Source organism: Lineus longissimus, chromosome 1 (assembly GCF_910592395.1).
Source record: "Lineus longissimus chromosome 1, tnLinLong1.2, whole genome shotgun sequence".
In the NCBI taxonomy this organism is placed as follows: Eukaryota; Metazoa; Nemertea; class Pilidiophora; order Heteronemertea; family Lineidae; genus Lineus; species Lineus longissimus.
The window spans coordinates 27,742,104-27,762,890 of NC_088308.1; the positions used below are offsets into that span (position 1 = coordinate 27,742,104).

General features: G+C 40.7%; 1 protein-coding gene across 1 annotated transcript; it reads right to left on the reverse strand.

Annotated features, from left to right (window-relative positions):
- Positions 1-382: 382 nt before the first annotated feature.
- LOC135495449 (multidrug resistance-associated protein 1-like) lies at positions 383-20,713 on the reverse strand. Its single transcript, XM_064784109.1, has 25 exons — positions 20,232-20,713; positions 19,300-19,476; positions 18,935-19,063; positions 18,496-18,633; positions 18,094-18,219; positions 17,554-17,615; positions 17,116-17,253; positions 16,754-16,957; positions 16,383-16,560; positions 15,914-16,168; positions 15,532-15,735; positions 15,152-15,389; positions 14,853-14,919; positions 14,416-14,542; positions 13,322-14,251; positions 12,840-13,056; positions 12,200-12,510; positions 7,930-8,129; positions 5,932-6,058; positions 3,710-3,811; positions 3,309-3,455; positions 2,873-3,031; positions 2,342-2,508; positions 1,946-2,140; positions 383-1,629 (listed from the first exon to the last, which is right to left on the reverse strand). Exons 1-25 carry the CDS (start codon positions 20,304-20,306, stop codon positions 1,515-1,517), a joined length of 4,788 nt encoding a protein of 1,595 aa, XP_064640179.1. The 5' UTR covers positions 20,307-20,713; the 3' UTR covers positions 383-1,514.
- Positions 20,714-20,787: the final 74 nt, after the last annotated feature.

Below are 20,787 nucleotides of genomic sequence, written 5' to 3' on the forward strand. Positions count from 1 at the left end.
CTGACCTTTGGTTAATAGGCTACCCCCGGTAGAAAACCTTGGTATATGAAGTATTCTGTTCAATCTAGTCTTGAACAGCATATGACCTTATGTGTCTCTGCCTTAAAGTTAGGTCACTGGATGGAGACACATAGTTGGACAGTCCTAAATCCTGCAGAATCAGAAGGGACAGGGGCTCCTCGGGGGGGGGGGTCACCTCCGATCTAATAACAAAGTCATGTCACAACTGATGAGTTTGTCTGTGACGAAGGGAAGGGACATCACCTCAGGACGTTACTGGACTTGAAAAGTTTTCCAAACCAACATTTGTAAGAGCACCATCCAAGAGTGGCACTGGCATGACTGGCAAAAGGAAAATGATACCATATTGGTTGAATCGTGACGCAATTTTTATTCATTTCTTCACCATTCTTACATTGATTACACAATCAACAATCTCACACAAAATCAACACACATGTTACAAACACCACCTCTAAACTGCATTTAAATCATTTATTTTTGGACATTTTCAGATTATTTTCAGATGACCAACAAAAATCAAAGCGAGTTACACTGCAACCTTTTGAAAATTGAAAGAAATTGATAGCCAGCAATGTTTAATTAAATGGCCAGGGCCATTGTGCTCACCTCATGTGGAGGAAAGATGGATGAAGAGCATGGTATTGTGTCATGTAGTGTTAGGTTTGATGTAGGTCCAAACAGGATACGACGACGACGACGGACACAGGGCTATTTTATAGACTCCCCTAATGGTGAGCCAAAAACGCCATACTAAAAGTTTGCAAAAGTTGTGATCAAACGAAATAAAATGGCAGCGATTGTTTCTGCAATGAAGTTAATCAACAAATATTAATCTGACAAAGCCTCCTATGTGAAATGCACTGCACATTAACAAAACAACAGGAACTATCAGCTAAATGCTGGAGACAAAACACACATGATTAACAACAAAAACATCAATGTAATAGCGACAAAATTGAACATTTACATGTAAGGCCTGCTTCCAGAGAAGCATTTCACAACAAGGCATTTATTTCACACGTGGCACCCACCAACACAAGGCTTGTCAATGCGCATGATACACGTCTTGAACTGCTTATATTATAGCAGGCCTCTAAACAATATGAAGCAACAGTGTCTTGGAAAGTGAAGATGATGCATCAAGTCTAATGCCCAGAGTCAGCTTATTTTGACCTAACATCACAGAAGAACACATTACAATTGCTTCAAATCTATTTGAGTCAATATCAAGCCAATATATGAATGGCTTTCAAATAAACTTATACATAGTACATCTGCACAAATGAGTTATCATTTTTTATTCTACAAAAGTCAACAAAATTATCAAGAAAATGACCCTGTTTTTTGTTAAAATCAAATTCCTCCTACGTATGTCAATTTGCATTACTGATCACAATATCAAAGATCAACAGCAGGAAGTTTTTCATCAACAACAACTACACTTATTCCAAAGTCATTCTATCAGATAAATCCCTTCCAGTCTCCAAATCGTTAATCAGTAAGTCCAGCACTCTTGGCCAACGAATAGAAGAGGGAGGTCCGATCTTTGAGAAGATTCGTAGGTGAATCAAACTCTTTCACCTCACCAGTCTCCAGGGCAAGTATTCTGAAAATCAAAGGAAGAACTGTTTCAAAAAGCTGTCATGATGATTAAAGGTGCGTAGAAATGGGAAAAGAGGCTGATCTACTTCCTTTTTAGGGAGGTTAAATTGCATATGAATTATCCTTTGTGACAATCAAATCAAAAACTGTGACATCATTTCATTGTAATCACTATCTTCATCACCAACTTTCTCAAAGAGCATCTTCTGCAATGGAAATATTGGTCTTTCATCACTTTTCATCATCATCAATCCTACATGGAGATGTAAAGTTACAAAACAAAGACCATACTCTAGAGACAAAGCTTTCTGTGAGCATACCTTGTGTAATCCATGACAGTGTTGATCCTGTGAGCAATGGTCACGACGGTACACTCTGAAAACTGGGTCCTTATCGACGACTGAATGAGATCATCTGTCTCCAAGTCAATGGCCGCAGTGGCTTCATCTAAGACGAGGATTTTCGTTTTCCGTAACAAAGCTCGAGCGAGACATACGAGTTGTCGCTGTCCAACACTGCAAGCAGATGGAGGGAAACTACATGTCGAGTCATATGGGAGAAAGGCTGATGTGCGAAACTGATGACATCCATACCAGACATTCTTGAGATTGCAAATTTTAATATCGGTTGAATACATTCGTCATTCAAGAAATGAATGAAGCCAGGAGTGTCAGAATCTCTTTGAGAGACACCTGGAACAGTTTCCTGTTCCTTACCTGATATTTTCACCTCCTTCCGATACCTCATGCAGCAGACCAGACGACAAGCTGTTGACAAAGTTCTTCAGATGAGAATATTCCAGAGCTTTCCAGACTTCTTCATCAGTGTGCTTATCAAATGGATCCAGATTCATCCTCAAAGTGCCAGAGAAAAGAACCGGATCCTGAAAAAATGTAAGAATTCTGAGACAAATGTCAGAGAGGAATACATGTAAGCCAACAAATTACATCTTGACACCCAAATTTTTAATAGATAATCCAAACCACAAATATTGATAGACCAACAAACAGAACGGGCTTCAACTCGCCTGGATACATCTGATCATTGTCTCTAATCACAAACAACAAACATTTGACAACGTTCAATCCAGCTGCGAATTACACAGAGAAAGTCTATACCGGTATTCCTCTCTTTCCATTACAGTATCGCTAAGAAGACATAAGCAAAGACCTAGCTGCCTTCTTCTTCAAATGCAATCTCTGATGTTGATTTCCTTCACTTCGTATTCAAAGAACTGTTAGAATTACCTGTGGAATCACAGTCAGCTTTGACCTGAGATCATGGAGACCAATATCCGTGATATTGACCCCATCGATGTGGATGGTGCCTCCTGCCGGCTCCAGGATACGGAATAGACCCATCACAAGAGACGACTTCCCAGCACCAGTACGACCAACAACACCAACCTGAAATGGTTAATGGCTAGGCATTCTTTACTTCGAGTTATTCTTGTTTATAGAAATGACATGGGATCTTCGGGGACTGAAATTTGTTATCCTGATTAAAACGTCACAGCCAAGGCCTCTAATGCTAAAAGTTAGACCATTGCTGTAAAGTTACTTTGGAGACTTGTAAGATGCAAGTGACACAAATTTACGCTGCATAATGCCCTGAAAAGCCATTGTTTTTTCTCATCCCTCCTAACAAATTTGATAAAATAATACTACACTAAACGTATGTTACCTTTTCTCCTGCATGTATATGTACATTGATTCCCTTCAAGACGAGGTCAAGACCCTCCCTATACCTCACGCTGTAATCTTTGAATTCTATCTCACCACTCGGCGGCCACTCCTCCTTTGGTTTCTTATCACAGATACTCCATGCAGCCTGAAAGAAAACATCAAATAAAAGGTCAACATCCTTGGTTCACTACAAGTGGGGTGGAGCCTGAACTTCTATGAGCACAGTAAAACAAAATATTAAAAACTTTCTCCACTTATAAAGGACGCTTTTGCGCCAAGAACACTCCAAGTCTCTTCACCAAATAACACAGGAGTGCTGAAGTCATGATAAGGATAGTGAAGTGTATGTGTGCATGTTTGTGTGCGGACGTCCGATGTTCAATCGCTCATTTTATTCACCTCAGTCTCTGTTTCAGAGTACTCTTTGATTCTCTCGACTGCAACAATGTTTGTCTCCAGTTCACTGGACATCCTCACCATCCAGTTCAGGATTTGCGTCACCTGGAAAAAATCATAGAGCAACTTTAAAAGTCATTCAAGAGGACCATGCAAATAAGTACCACTCATCCACTTCTTACTGTAAGACCATTATGTTGCGCCAAACTAACCCGAACTTATGATGACACAGCCCTCAATTCAAATATAGGTTGCAAAAAATATTTGAGTGATGTTCTCTACAACCAACCCACACATTTTAGGGCATAAAAAATTTGACCTAAATTCCAGTGCATGGTCTTCAGAGGAAGTGGAACAACTGCAGTTTCACCGAATCTATTTCTAGATTGCAATCTTAGTTGAGTCTATCATAACAAACGGTTACTAAGCATAGTGAGGTGGTGGTGGATCAATAACCTAACCAGGATTTTGGACAAATGACACCATTCTCAATCTAAAAGCTCATGAGAGGGTAAGCAACATTTTGACCTCAGCCCAGCCATAGAAACTAACAGTCGAGGTTCTTTTGGGCTAGATTCGCCAGTAAATATAGTGTGTAGCCTATCCCAGTTTTAAGGTTGAGCATTGATAGAAATCTCTGAAGGCTGAACTCCCTTAAGTCCTGTTTAAAGTACACAACAAGATAGATGTATCATTGTTTCAATGCCCGGTTGGTAAATTCGGATTTTGGCTAAATGTGAAAAAATACATCTTCTTACTATTATCAATAGTCATTTCTTATCATTAAACCACCCAAGGGGGTTTCCCACATGAGCAGAACACACTTACGAATGATTAGGCCAGGACTGAGAGACGATAGTTCCACGGGTATCCAGGGCCAAAGGTCATCACATATGTGCTCTGCTGATTACGAAACACCACATGTTCATTGATAAGTCTGTTGAATACTCAGTTCACATCACCATCTCTCAGTTCTTTGATAAGAGCCCACTCATTTTCCATTTTTCAGAACAACAAGTCATCAGGATGACAGAATACATGATTGTCTGTCAGAGATGCCACAAGGCTGGACCAAGGCTCAAAATCATCAAAGAATGCGACCACTATTTCTGTGTTCCTTGCCTGTCAACTCATCTCGGGAGCAAGAAACGTATCACTCTGGAATTCTCATGTCCAAGATGTTGGAACGATTGTCTCCTTCCATCGGATGGAATAAAAGGCCTCCCAGACTTAAGTGATGATGCTGTCAGCAGAGAGATGCCAATGGATGTAAAATTATGTATCGCACCCAAAGAAGCTGGATGGAAAATGATGCGTGCATGTATTGGCTGCGATGTTTGTTATCATAAGAACGAAATAGTGCAAGCGCTCAATATTTGCATTGAATGTGACAACCTCCATATCTGTGACAAGTGCACACAAAGTCACCAAAGGAATACAGCAACCAAGGACCATCCATTGACACAGTTGTTCCAAAGGCAGACACAAGCTGAAGCTACATGTCACATACATAACTTGCCAGCCATGTGGGTATGCTCAACTTGTAGTCAACTTATATGTAAGATCTGCATTTCTCTCGAACACGGCAACCATGATGTTACAAAATGTACAGAGAGAAGTTTGCAGATTCAAGAAATAAAAGAAACTACAAAAAATTTTAAATGCTTTTCAGTTGTAGTGCAAGTCGACTGCGACTGCACTTATGAAGCAGGTATCAACTAATCTCTTGTTGACGGAGCAAAGAACAAAGAACCTGGTTGCCTTAAAATGATTGTGTAACCAGCGGTCATACACTGCTGGTGTAACACAAAGGCCTATATATACTCTTGATACAGATAAATGGGAATAGTGTTTGATTGGTCTGTGGCGTGTGATGGCAGACAGAAAAGAAAGTGACCATTCTCTTGAATGACCCACAACATAGAAACATATTAACATACTCACTGGAAACAGACATGTTTGCACTTATAATTTTTTCCTCAAAATTTATCAATGATGTACAATTTTATTGATAGATAAAAGATGTAGCAAGGTTTTCAAAGCTCTTTACTTCACCTTCATGTATTAAAACCTGGTACCCAGACCACGACCACTGGATTGGGCGGTCCCAATGACCAAATTCACCCGACCACCCCGGTAACGCGACCATTCAACCTCGGTCCCATGAGTGGTCGTGTTTCCTGGGTTCCACTGTACTTCACTTAACTGAATGAAAATAGACTTACACTGAGTGCATATGTGATGGAGAGTCCAACAATTCCAGGGCTGAGATGGTCTCTTCCAAGCACGGCAAAGATGGCCGCAAATAGCACCACCAATGTGGCTACCAGTTCCAGGCGGATGGCCAACCATCTGAAAAAGTGGCACCAGTGATTAAACCAACATGCAACAATGTCAATGTCATACAACAGGGCCATAAAACCCTTCCAGCAATGACTTAGAGGTAGTCTCCTGTCACAGAGTGTTACTTTAGTGCGAGTTGCGAGTTGCGAGTTACAAAGTGCGAGTTGCGAGTTACAATGTGCGAGTTGCGAGTTACAAAATGCGAGTTGCGAGTTACAATGTGCGAGTTGCGAGTTAAAAAATGTGAGTTGCGAGTTACAAAATGCGAGTTGCGAGTTACAAAGTGCGAGTTGCGAGTTACAAAGTGCGAGTTGCGAGTTACAAAATGCGAGTTGCGAGTTAGAAAGTGCGAGTTGCGAGTTAAAAAATGCGAGTTGCGAGTTAAAAAATGCGAGTTGCGAGTTACAAAATGCGAGTTGCGAGTTACAAAGTGCGAGTTGCGAGTTAAAAAATGCGAGTTGCGAGTTGCAAAATGCGAGTTGCGAGTTACAAAATGCGAGTTGCGAGTTACAAAGTGCAATTGATGGTAGTGATTAAGCTTATTGAGCCCGTCAGTCTGCGGTGCCGCTCGCTGCTGTTCCCTTCCCCTCTGTAACTTCTAAAAGACACAATATTTTGGGTTGAAATTTGGTCTGCTGATAGAGGGTGGGCCAAAGGTGTGTCGACATCATACATGTTGACTGTTTCTGATTTTTGCAGGATCTTGAGAATTTGAACTGGAAAGTTTTAGCAAAATAACCAAAAACTGGAGGCTAGATTGTTCAGTCTAACTAATATAAGGGCAGCTAGCTGGACACCATTGACATTAGAAAGGAATATACCCGATAACTAGAATTAACCCATTACCGTTATTAGTTGGCCTTGGCCTTTGACTTTGCTATCACAATATGCCTCTATATAGGCCTAGTGCCTTGTCAAAGTGAGATTACGGACGGGTCTGTCAGTCATATCAGTCATGTCAGTTGATCATTGACAACCACATTTTATATTGTTATAAAAAGAAACCTGTTTTGTAAATGTATGATTGTTTTGTAACTAAAATTAGGCCCATTAATTAAAAATTGGAGCCCTGTGGGCTAAGGCCCATTACGAGCAAATTTGACCCTAGTAATCTGCAGCAATGAAAACTCATTCGATATACGCCTATACCATGCCCATGGACCTTTATAGTATAAAGGTCCATGGCCTAACAGTTCAAAGGTCCATGGCCTAACAGTTCATTGATAGCCTTGATTGGGTTAATTTAAAAATGGACCAACATCCTGTAGTACACAGTGATGTTTACTATTGTTTGTGCAGGACTGATACTAAGTAATGCCACATGTGCTGTAAAAGGATTCTTGAACTTTCACCACAGGAGGTCAACCCAGAGCCATAACTGATAAAGACATCCATACTTGATTATGTTCAGGAGGCGGAACCTGGAGTTGCTTTGTAACTCGCAACTCGCACTTTGTAACTCGCAACTCGCATTTTGTAACTCGCAACTCGCACTTTGTAACTCGCAACTCGCATTTTGTAACTCGCAACTCGCACTTTGTAACTCGCAACTCGCACTTTGTAACTCGCAACTCGCATTTTGTAACTCGCAACTCGCATTTTGTAACTCGCAACTCGCACTTTGTAACTCGCAACTCGCACTTTGTAACTCGCAACTCGCATTTTGTAACTCGCAACTCGCACTTTTTAACTCGCAACTCGCACTTTGTAACTCGCAACTCGCATTTTGTAACTCGCAACTCGCATTTTGTAACTCGCAACTCGCACTTTGTAACTCGCAACTCGCAACTCGCATGAAAGAAACCCTCCCTGTCACAACACCAAGTCTTTCTCACAACATACTAGCAAGTGATAAGTCTGATTTGAAATGGAACCTTCACCTGTTTGAGACGATATTCGGATAGTAAGCAATCTGATTTTCGTCGACTCGTCGATGTGACTCTTGGATGAACCGCTCCTGATGACCAAAGGCTCGTATGACTGTAGCACCGGTAACTGTCTCCCCGAAATGAGAGTAAATCGGAGAACGGCTGACAGATTCAAGGCGTTTCAACTGTCTTGAAGTAGCAACATAAAACCGCTGAAATCATAACATGTCATTTGTGAGTATTCATAATATTTTCCTGGAGTATGATTCATTCAGGACATGAGAATGATAATAATCCAGCAGATTTCATATTTCAGATCCTCATTTTGGAGTTTCAAAGGAAGATCTCCCATACTGGTGCTGGTATGCAGAATCTTACTAGATAAGTTTGAGCAGATTTCTGAGGGAGTTTTGATATTTGAGCAAGCTGTAAAACTGAGTGAGTACAATCATTCTCTATTAGCTGATATAATCCATGTATGTGCAGCGGATGATTCAATGGACTTTAAAAAGCTATGCTGTTTAATTTCTGATACACCATCCATCCAGAGCCACAGTTTCCACTACTCAATCGGGGATAAAAGAAATGGGAATGGAGAGATCACTTAGTCTTGTAAAAATCACCTCAGAATTATTTACCACAGAGGTCAGATTTCGATACTAAAAATTGAGCTTGTGGCCACTAGCTGACATATTGTTTCAAATCTCTACAAGACCCAAATCTGACCTCCCCAAGGAAACATGCAGGATAGAGTTTGTGATAGATTAGCTGCCAAGTGCAAGAGGCAAAGCTGCACAGGTAGTTTGCGAGGCAAATGAAGCAAGTTGGACAGAGAATAGAAGAGGGAACAAAAAATATACCACTATGATCCCACGCAGTGCATCCAGATGAAAGGAGGGAAGGAAGGAAACAAAGCAAACACTGAACAACATACACAACATTAAGACAACAGCAACAAAAGACCTAAAACTTTTGCATGGGAAGTGAAAAGAAAAGTCACTAAACCTAAGAAAAAGATTTGACTCTGAATCAATTGAAATATGATGAATCGTGCTAACCATTGCCAGACTTGGTTGGGCATTACAAGGGCTTCAGCCATATTCAGGTGCATATGGTATGGTTGGTGTACAACTCTTGACTGCACTATATTGTGTACTCATTGCAGTGTCATAAGAATGCATCTTTTACAAGATATTTGGTTAACATCAGCCTACTTCCCCACAGTGCGACTGCACAGAGCCAGCACTCCTTATAAGTACCAACAGGTTCTCATAGATGGGCAAGATAGGAACGCAGACAAGCAGTGAGGTGCTGGTCAATAAACTGTTTCGACATGTTAGTCAGCGAACTTCGAAAATTTTTACAAAAGATACGGTCATGACCGATACACTCCACTTACACTAGATGTTACTGTTGACATACTGTGATAATTCACACAGCTTACAATTCAAATGTACTGGTTGCACCCCTGAATATTGCAAGCCTATATAAAGTTAGTATAATGCACAGCCACATTCTTAGACAACAGCTTTACAGACAGATTACTGTACCTGAACAGCGGCATATAGTATGAATATTGGTAAGATGACAGTCAGAAAGAGTGGCGTGCTCGCTGCGATGAGGACAACTGTGCTAAGGCTCATCATAAGGCACTTTAACCAACTCTGGATCTTTTCTGGTAGGGTAATATCTAGGGTGTCGACATCTTGTGAGAAACGATTGATAATACGGCCACTGGGGGTTGAGTCAAAGAAGCTCATTGGGGACTTCAAGACATTGTTTAAAATACCCTGATGGAGCACTTTTGTTGCGTGGAGACCTGCCAACCCCAGTGTTAACCCAACCAGAACTGCTGTCAGCCCTGTTAGAAAAAGATTAGGAGAAGAGTGTCAGCATCAAATATGTACAGAGTCAGGAGACATTTGCAGAGAAAGCTGTTGCTGCATGTTGAAATCACTGCCAAAAAAACCTCCTAAAATAGAAATTTCAGAATGGTTATCTTTTAATAGTATCTTCATCTTTGCCTTCACTCTCCTCTATAATGGGAGGTACTAAGCTGTCCTCTGCAATTCATGGTCCAACCTCATAACTCGCATGTTCGTCACCTAAAGATGACCAATTTGACCCCATAGCTCCTGTGAATAGTCTCCTTCAAGGTAAACTGGCATAAAACAGTTACTTAAGCTTTTTACAGTAAAGAAAAGTAAAGAATATTTAGAGCTAAGGTTATGGTTAGCCGTGCATAGAGTAACTAAATCACCATAGTGGTGGCAAACTAAATACATGAAAGCTACATGGAGTTAGAATTGTTAGAATAGGAAAATAAAAAAACTTCAAGTGCTTTAAATCGAAGTTTACCCCAATCCTAAAAAAGATTTGTGCAGAGATGTCAAATTCATTGACACGTCCTCTGCAGTGTGGCAATAGCTAATCAAACTCAATAAAGTGATTTCTACTCAGCCTACCAAAGCAAAAAATAGAGCCAGGAAAAAATAACTAAACAAAAACAAATGATAGGGAGGGGGTAACTTCTTTTTTAAACAGCTAAATTGTCAAATGATATCCCACCTGAATAAGAATATAGATTATCACTATTGGCAGAAATCCAGTCAGAAACAAAGGGGTGCAGACGGCAATTATCAGAATGGTGCCGAAGACATCAATAGCCGCCTCCAACCAGTCGGTAAAGGAGTCAGGCAGAGTTCGATCAACTATTTGGATATCTTTCGTGAAGCGATTTAGCATTCGCCCCTTAGGATTGGTCTCGAAGAACTCCATCTTTGCCTTCAAGACATTCCCCAGCATGCTCTTGTGCAATATAAATGAAGCATGCGTTGTAGCAATGGCCGTGATTAGACAATGAATGACAGTAAAAGCACCTAAAAATCAAGAAGAGAGAGAAAGCTGTTGATAAACTGGTGGCCATACCTGCACAAAGAAAAAGAAAGCACTGAATGGGTGGACAAAAGAATAAGTCATCAGAATGTCAGTCTAAAACACTGTGGAACCTGCAAGATGAAGAAATAATACCAGATCAGTTCTACAGCACAAGAGCAAAGCAAGCAAACTTATGAAGAGCTTCAATTGATTTAGCCATAATGAAACAAGGCCACATGCCAAACCAATTAAAGCAGCCTGTTGATCTCTCAACTCAACATCAGCCAACCAGAGACATGAGAGAGGTCCCCCACAACATTCCGGCTCGTTATTACATTTGGTAGACTCTTTCCCTCTATGTACAGCTGGTAGGACTTACCTTTGCCCGTTCCATCATCTGCCCCCCTCCCATCATCTGCCCCCCTCCCTCCACACACCCCCTATCCATTCCTATGTTACATTTAAAGAACCTCACCAAGGTCAACCATACAGTTTTAATTTTTAGATTGTAATAATTGAGATTAGTACATCATTCAGGCAGAGCAGGATAACTTGTTTACAATGAAAGACATTGACTTTGTTAGTAAGCAGGTCTTGCCTATACTCGATATCCTGGGTACAACCAAAATGGTGGCCTATACTAAGTTAACTCGAATTCACCTTACGTTGCCATATGACCGCAAAAATAGGAAACAAGATTTCCACAGAGGCATTTTTAACTTTACCTTGGCATTTTGGAGAAATGTGCATTCAAACTTCTAATTTTGTTATCAGAACTCAAATTATGGAGTATGATGATCAGATGCCATCATGGGATGCTATACTCAATAAACAGGGAGCTGCTTTATTGATGCAATACATGCAGGATGGCATACTCTAAAATTTGTGTATACTCAGGATATCAAGTATAGACCAGGTACCTGGTAAGTTCGATTACACTGCCCATCAACAGACCACTCGTTATATTATGAGATAGTTCTTGACTTTGACATCACTAGCATTGAAGTACAATTCCAATGGATCGATTCGTTCAACTTCAAGTTCTACTTTTAGGAGGAAAACAACAGGGTTCAGGTATTTTTGGTTGACGTCTGCTGGAGGCAAATGCAAGGATTTATGAAAAGCTCTGGATGGATGGTGGATTTGAAAGATATTTGCAAGGACTATTTGCACATCAGTGAATAGAGAAATGGTATCTCAGTTAGAACATACAAACTAGTAATTTCTCGCTGTTTCTATCAAGTGAGGAGTGTTTTTGTTTGGCCGAGATGTTGTTTTTCAGTATCCACTGGGTAGGTTTTGTCAGGGTATGTTTAGGTAAAAGCCAAATTTGAGAAATTGGCGCTACATGTGGGAACTTATTCCCCAAGAGACTCAATCAGAAAAACATTTCAAATACATCTACCTGTATAGGAATGTATAGAACAAGCAGCAGAGGTATTGAGATCATAGCGATGGCAATCGTATATGATATGACCACTATTGTCGCTATCATGACTAAGACACCATTGATCGTCGACCTCACCGTGAAAGGCACGATAAAATCTATCTCTGCTAAATCGTCAGAGAAACGATTCATGATGCGACCAATAGGGGTCACATCAAAGTATTGCATCGGGGCGAGGAACACAGCTTCTAAAAGTTTCTTATGGAGGAACTTTGAAGCTATGAAACCACCGTACGCCATTATAAATGCAGACGACATCTCTAGAACACCTGGAATAGAAACACATGCATTACTGAACGCAAAGGAAATCCATCGACAATGGCAGTAACCTAACACAAAATAGTTTGCTCCCTATCACCAAACACCAGGTGAAGTGGGCAAGTAATGTCTATTGGACAATGCAAGAGCCATGTTTTTTTCAAGTGCTTGAACATAAACCTTGAAAATGTTGGTTTTTAAAAATAACAATACCTCATTTTTGGATTTCATACCCCAAAAGTAGGCTCACTCCAGCATGGTCATTTCTTTAGCATTACTCGAAGCCTCCCAAGCCAATTCGATCAATGTCCATGAAAAATGAAAGACAATTCAGACTTACCACCAATGAATCCGAAAGCACCATAAACTCCCAATCGTCTATCACGTGCACTTTCACTCATCGTGCCATTATTTCTCGCCACTTCATTACTCCAGTCACTAAGCCAGATGTCTGCTCCGACCTTGGCTGCCTGGGTCAGTGCGAAGAGAAGCACGATGAGACATGATGCAGGAATGCCAAGAGCTTTGAAGTAGGTGAAGAACACAGTCAGCTTGACCTGAAAGAGGAGAGAGGTTTGATGATCAGTGAAAAGGCTTATCAAGTCTCTGTTTCCCCTTCATAAGGACACTGAGTCATTTATTCTCAAGGATTTTGCCATGTGCTATCAAGGTCAAATCTGACAATTTGGTTCACAAACTGCTGTTCTTTGGTATCATGAACATTGTTCATGGAGTGTAAATACAATAGTTTACCCTTTTCAGGAGCTTTAGTTCATCTAGATTGTGTGTACACAGGCAAACGACAGTTAAAGCTTCACTTACGTTGCCAGTCTCAGCCTTCTCAGCTTTGATCAACTTCTCTGCTTCCTTGCTCTCGAGTTTATCCTCCTCGTCTGCTCCGAGGTCAGCGACCTCTAACGTCTGACTCCCAATGCCCCTCAGATTAGACAAACTTCCATTCACTAGAAAGTTAAACCTAGGATGACGTTGATTGATATCGGCACACGACAAACTTTTCCTCCTCAACCTCGACTTCCCCTGTGTTTTAAACTGTACATCCAGTGGCATATTAATCAAACTGCTATTCGATGCTGTGAGGCCATTATGGAGAGCATGATGTGACTTGCTTTTCTCTTTTATCTTCAGCACGTCTTGAGATCCTTCAAATAATAGACTAAGTTTTGACACCAATTCGTCTTTCAATGATTTCGCGTCATCATCGAATTCCACAGCCAGCTCGTCCGCACATTCTTCAGCTAAGTAATTCTTAATGAATTCCGCAAATGGCCCAGCATGCATCATGAGATCCTTGTATGTCCCCTCCTCCTTGATCTGTCCATCACCGAGAACGACGACCCAATCCATCTGGTGCAGGAAGCTGATGCCATGTGTAACAAGCAGACGTGTCTTGCCCCGTAACATCCCCTGTGGACCGATCACCTTTTCAAACATGTGCTTCCCGACATGAGCATCAACAGCACTGAGCGGGTCGTCTAACAAGTAAATATCAGCGTCATTATACACAGCTCTGGCCATGCTTACTCTCTGCTTCTGCCCGCCACTTAGATTGATACCCTTTTCACCGATTTCCGTCTGATCACCATCACTTAGGATCTCCAAGTCCGGCCCCAATGCACAGCTGTCTATAACTTGCTGGTAAAGCACTTTACACCTGTCTTTGCTGAATAATATGTTCTCTTCAAATGTACTGTTCTGTATCCAAGCTTGTTGGGGGACGTAGGCAATGGAACCCTGCAAGTGTAAAGAGTATGATGGAGATATCGACTAAGGCATCAAGAGTAAGAAGTGCAGTCACGTAGAGGTAAGAGTGCCAAGCTTCTGACCAAGAGGTTGTGGGTTTGACTCCTTCTGAATGGAACTGATTCGATAGTATTCATTCTTATTCTCATTCCTACCTGTAGATCTACTTTTCCTGATATTTTCTCCATCTCTCCCAACACCGCTGAGAGCAACGATGACTTTCCGGCACCAACTTGACCAACGATAGCAACCAGGGATCCAGGCTTCACATTGAGTCCAATGCTGAAAGAAGAATAAATATCTCATTACTCAACACAAAATCTTCGGGCGAGTGAACATAACAGGACATTGCACTTCAGGTTCAATCCTGGCAACGGCTTCCTCTTCTGACTCGGGCACAATACATCAAGGCGTAATCGGGAAATGATGTCACAAATTGATTCATCATCACAAGGTATTCGTGTTGCGAGGTGAACTTCTCTGCAATTACCAATAGAAAACTAAACTTAGAAGCAGGCCTTCAAGTGTCAGGCACATTGCGCTGTTGCTGGTGAACTCACTGGACAAACGGTGGGACCAAAAGTGTACTCACTTGTGTAAGATAGCTTCCTCTCCGGGTGACCAGGAAAATGATCCATCTTCAATACGGATGGCATGTTCTAAAATTAATGGAGAAGAGTCTTGAATCACATATTTGAATCAGCACAGGGTTTTGAACAAAAAGCATTACATTAATGTGCATATGTCAATTTGTTTTACTAAGGTATGATAGTTATATAGAACAAACGTTTGCGGATCTATCTGAATGATATGGTAGAAAGTGGATCGACGACTAATAGAGAACATTGAGAACACAAATTAGGGAAATTTAACACAAAATCAATGACATACCTGCTTTGTGACCTGAACTTCTGGACACACTTGACAAGTCCAGCTCATCAAGTTTGAGGAACTTGAGCAACCTCTTCAAGGAAACACTGGCCTGTACGAGTGTGGAGATCATCATCGGTAACATAAAGAGTGGGAAGCGGAGGATGTTGAAGAGAGACAGCGATACGAAGGCTCGCTCTGCATCCAGGACGTGGTCCGGAGAGCTCATCACGTACACCGCAAATGTGGAGAGAGAGACCTGGAAGGAATGAGAGAAATATCACTACCAACTCAGGTGGCAAGAATTTTGTAACAACAATTTAAAAAAAAATTAATATCCATGTGCTATCACTGGGTAATAGTCCATAAAGGATTTGATCTGGCCATGCTGTTGTACTCACCAAGAATGGAGCAATATTCCACGTGAATGTGGACACTGAATTCAGGTACGCCTGCTTCTTGAGGACATCGAGTTCCTTTTTTCTGATGCCGAGCACCACGTCCATGAACGACTGCTCCCAGGCATACAGCTTCAACACCCTCATGCCATTCAGGATTTCACTCATGTACTTGATTCGAACATCCTTGTTTTTCATCTGTGTCACCTGAGAAATGAAACGACATCAAAACTTTAAGGAATTTCCAAATACATTGTACAACTTTAAATAACTCAACTACAGGATAAGAAGTATCCAGTCTTAAAGAGTGAGCAAGCAACAAACTCCCTTCTCACATAGAGCTAAACTGACTTCCAAAACATTATTTCTTTAAACTTTCCCTTACCTGTAGTTTCTTTGAAAAGTGTGCAATGACACCATTGACTGGGATCAAAAGAACAGTGACGGCCAATCCCACCAGGACTGAAGGGCCAAGGATCTGCCACAGGAAATAGAGGGCGACACTGATCTGCAGAGGTCCTGACCAGATGATGTTAAGATATGTCGTGAGCTCCATGAAGCGTTGCGCATCAACAGACATCAAGTTGACAATTTCTCCCACCGTTGATTCCTTTCTTGAGGCACTAGACAATCTCAAAGACTGAAATTAGAACAAGATCAAATCAAGTTAGTTTAATTAAGCAATTCATTCGATATGAGGTGGAACTGCAGCATCGTCCCTGGCATGTTGTGTGGCATATCCTCTGTTACTTATGAGTTTTATTGTTTGTTTGAGATGCTTGAACAAACATAGGATACTATTTAGATTTGTAATATATTCTCTTATGATGAGTTTAATATGCTCAACAACATACCTTCTTATAGACAGCAGCCACTATCGCTGACCTCAGCCGCATTCCAGTGACTGTGCACCGGTGGAAGTATGCATGTAAAACCAATGATTGTATTTGAGCAGCTCCAAACAGCCCCGAGGCATAGAGGAAACCTTTCCATTGTGGCTGACTCTGATCCCAAGTAAAATTGATCATGTACCTGAAAGAGACAGGGTAAAGATAAATCCCTGGATAGTTCCCCAAATTCAGGAACACACAGATATGCTGTTCAAATGTTATACTAAACAAGAGATATCCTAACATCAGTTGGCCTGCAGCCTATGCATGACCTGTTGTCTGAATGAAGTTTTTCCTCTCACTAGATCACAAGAAAACATAGTGGCATTGCTTACCTCAGTAACTGTGGTTGAACAAACATTATAATGTCATGGACTAGCTTGAAGAATATAGAGGAACCAAAATAAAGGCCAAATGTCTTGACGAGGGATTTCAGCAATGACGGCTCGTACTGTCGCTTGGGATTGACAACTTTGACTTTATTTTCTGCTAACATGGGCTTCATGGGAGCACTCTCTTTAGTCGGTTCGTTAATTGCCCTGAAAATGATTGGAAAAGATGAATGATCATTTTGGAGAGAATATTTGAATTCGATGAAAGCAGCTGACAAGAGAGATGATACCTGGCTTTGAAATAAATTCCCTTCAGAGCTACATTCTGGACACATAAAGGTCAGCAAAGAAACATAACAGCTCACCTGCTCTTCTGACTCCGTGTCATTTCTTCATTCCAATTTTTTTCAAATTTGGGCAAGACGACAGAAGATTTGTCTACATCGTTCAACATCCAGAGATCCTTCCTCTCCAGGGCAGATTTGTAACCCTTCACAATCAAACTATGGAGAGAACAATGAAAGAAAAAATGACTCTAAAGTATGAAGACAATCAAGCTCAGAATATGGCCAATGGTCTCTTGGCTAGTTGGGTAATGTACGCCAGGTGGGGATGCTGAATACAGCGAGAATCAAGGTCACAATAACATTCCAATCTCTACAGACATGAGAACATGGAGTATTGAACTATGGATAGTTGCAGGGCCAGGGACCTTTGAAGGATCTCACAAGAATCTCACAAGTGAAGATATGAATGCAAACCATAACACATAAACAGTTGCAGCCAGGATTCTCTGTACTGACCTTGTACACCACCAGAACGTTATTCGAGATATGAAGGATGATTCATACTCCGGACATGGCGGCTGAAAAAGTTATGATTTAGCTAAATAATGTTATCTGAGTTTCTTTTGAATGGGAAAAGGTGATAGCGATAGTGTGAAGACTTGTCAAAGTATACAACATCCCATCAATGAGTTCAAGGACAGAAAGATCCACTTGACAGCTTCTTGTAAACCTATCACGTACACTAATGCACCTTACTGCTAATATTCTAGCAATCAACTTGCCTTTTTTACTGCCAACAAGCACTTTGAAACAAGATCACTAATGACACTATATCTGAGAGGTAAATACAGTAGAACCTCTCTATTAAGGACACCCTCGGGACTGACAAGTGCTGTCCTTAATAGAGAGGTGTCCTGATTAGAGAGGTCAAATTGAATGGAAACAACCAATTTGGGACCAAAACTAGTGTCCTTAATAGAGAGGTTGTCCTTAATAAAGAGGTGTCCGCTAACAGAGGTTCAACTGTAATGAAGCAAATGCATCAGCACATCTCACCAGATCAGAATCCAAACCTGTCTTGACTGGGACTCTCTCCACGAAGCATGATAGCACCGTCATGACAAGCACCCCAACATAATGGAACACAAATATCACAAAGCGGAATAGATCTTCAACAGAACCCTGCAAGAAAGTATCAAGCATTGAAAGAACATAAGATACGAATACAATACATATAGTGCAATGATAGTCCCGATAACTTCTTTTGACATGTAATTCAGATTGAACAGCTGGAAAACGAAACCACTACTCTAGGTTTTCATAAGGTCACGTTGGGAAAAGGTAGCCCTTGCACAAAGTTTCTTAGAGTGTTAATGTCTAAAGTTTTCAAGAGAATCAGCAATCACACAATACAGAAGATGAGCACCTCCATCGAATCATTTCTAAAAGAACATTTACCTGAATCACAGCATTCCTACATTTTGAGATCAATATGAAAAGATGACAGGTAGCCAGCAGGAACCAGAACACGAAAAGAACACCAGATGATCGGATCCCTTGCAAGCGTCCAACTTGGGTCAACACAATGCATACAATCTGAAACAGTTACAGACAAGGTTGAACACTGAAACTGCCCTACAATTCAATCAGTCATAAAAAATACCTATATATCAATGGCATTGAGGATAAATACAAGATATTCAAGACAATGTGAATGATGCTACTCGTAATTGAGAAATTCAGGTTCTCCATATCAGTGAGTAACGATGTCGATGGCCTTCATCAACAGACAAGTGAGGTGAAGTCAGTGTGAATAACCCATTTACATGTAATCACTGAAGATGACATCATAGACGTCGATTAAACATTGATGTCAATTTTAAGAAGAAGTACTTACAAACGCAATGAAAAGAGACAGGGGAGCCACGAAGTCAACAGTTGGGACAAATTTCCACTGTGCAGTGTGTTCATGGACAGCTCTGAACATATCAGCCAGGGCAAGCACAGCAACAATCAAAGTCACAACCTGAAGATTCAAATGCAACATCAATAAATATAAGAAAAGCATCATCAAAGCCAGCCAACAACTACACTGCACTTCAAATGCAACTATACAAGCAAGCTTCATCTAATATCTCTTTGAATTCTTAAGCATTTGTTAGGCTGTGCCATCATGGCTTTCAGTTCAATGAGGGTAACGCAGAGGAATAATTCAGCAATAGGAGAAGAGGAAAAAATATTAGGCTATTTGATACTACTCACAGTCTGTGAAATATTCAGCCATGAATGTCCAATAGCCTGCCTTTTACTCATACGTATGACGTGAATATGTAGTGGGAGAAACAACAAGAAGTAAATACATGGTATACTGGTCAGTACGATCCTCTGAAAACAGGGCGTCAAGTCTGGGGTGGATGTGTTCCAAGTCAACGCAGCATCCTAACAATGAAACAAACCAGAGTGACTGAACAGTGAAGAATAAACAACAACAATTTTAAATTACATGCATGAAAAGGGGTCATGCTAATTCCCGACCTACCCCGACTTTTCCCGACATTTCCCGACTTGCGGAAAATGCTGCCAAAATATAGTGTATTAATCATCAGAATATTTATATTTGTACTGTTTACATACATATACAGCACGTCTGTTAATTTCAGGACTTTTGAACGATGCTAAGTTGAGCAAATCAACTCCAATGATTAATTTATGCTGGGTTCAGACAAGGCCATAAGCATGTACAGTTTACAAGAAGCGACAACCACAACTAACCAAGATTACCGACCTGCAGAAAAATTGCGGTCGGTTGGGTAGATGTAACTTGCTTTGCTCAACTTAGCATCGTTCAAAAGTCTTGAAATTAACAGACGTGCTGTATATGTATGTAAACAGTACAAATATAAATATTCTGATGATTAATACACTATATTCTGATGATTAATACACTATATTTTAGCAGCATTTTCCGCAAGTCGGGAAATGTCGGGAAAAGTCGGGGTAGGTCGGGAATTAGCATGACCGCATGAAAAGACATGTTTGATGAAAAACCAAATGGCTATGGCTGCGACACCACACTCCACAGCCACCGCTGCACAGAAAAAACGAGTATTATCGACACTGCATTACAGTTATTACAAGCAAGGTGTTTTATAATTAGGCCTAGTCATTTGAGAGTCACATTCAAGAAAACTTACCCACACAGGTGAATCACAAAAAGAATCAGAACTTTGGGATGCACCTCCACCAATTTCATCAGTAGAATCATTCATCTTTTTTTTGTGGTTTATCTCAACTGTCTTTGTGAATAGGAATCAATCAACCACGCAGCTGTTGTGTCAGAACTTCTAACAGGGGTATTGTTCTATATAGCTCCCGTCATGGACAGTGAACATCTGTAATCTATAGTATGACCACGCAGGTAAAGTACACGTTCACGTTATTATTCTAAACCTCGCTACTACTGTGTTGCATAACCTTCGTTTCTTGTGCTGCGAGAGACATATGCAGGTTGTTTTCGCCAGACAGTCACAACAGCAACTTATCTCCCCACACCGCAATCATTTTTTTATCATTTTCATTATCAGAGTCTAACTTTTTCTGTCAAACAATGCAAGGAAATTAGGTTTTTATGACGAAATTTTCGCCAAAAATTGAAAAAACTATAAACGCAGCCATGATGAAATTGTCCTCTAAACCATACAATATTCAGTTTCTAAATTTCTTCGTTAATCGACAATTCTTGTAAGTTTA

What these genes read in the sequence shown, in the direction of transcription:
- LOC135495449 (XM_064784109.1), bottom strand. Translation starts at nt 20,306, where the DNA reads ATGAATGATTCTACTGATGAAATTGGTGGAGGTGCATCCCAAAGTTCT. An exon ending in CAGGAAAAGTAGATCTACAG is followed by an intron (nt 14,252 to 14,415) that starts GTAGGAATGAGA and finishes TTACACTTGCAG; the next exon opens with GGTTCCATTGCCTACGTCCC. An exon ending in CCGAATATCGTCTCAAACAG is followed by an intron (nt 6,059 to 7,929) that starts GTGAAGGTTCCA and finishes CCACTTTTTCAG; the next exon opens with ATGGTTGGCCATCCGCCTGG.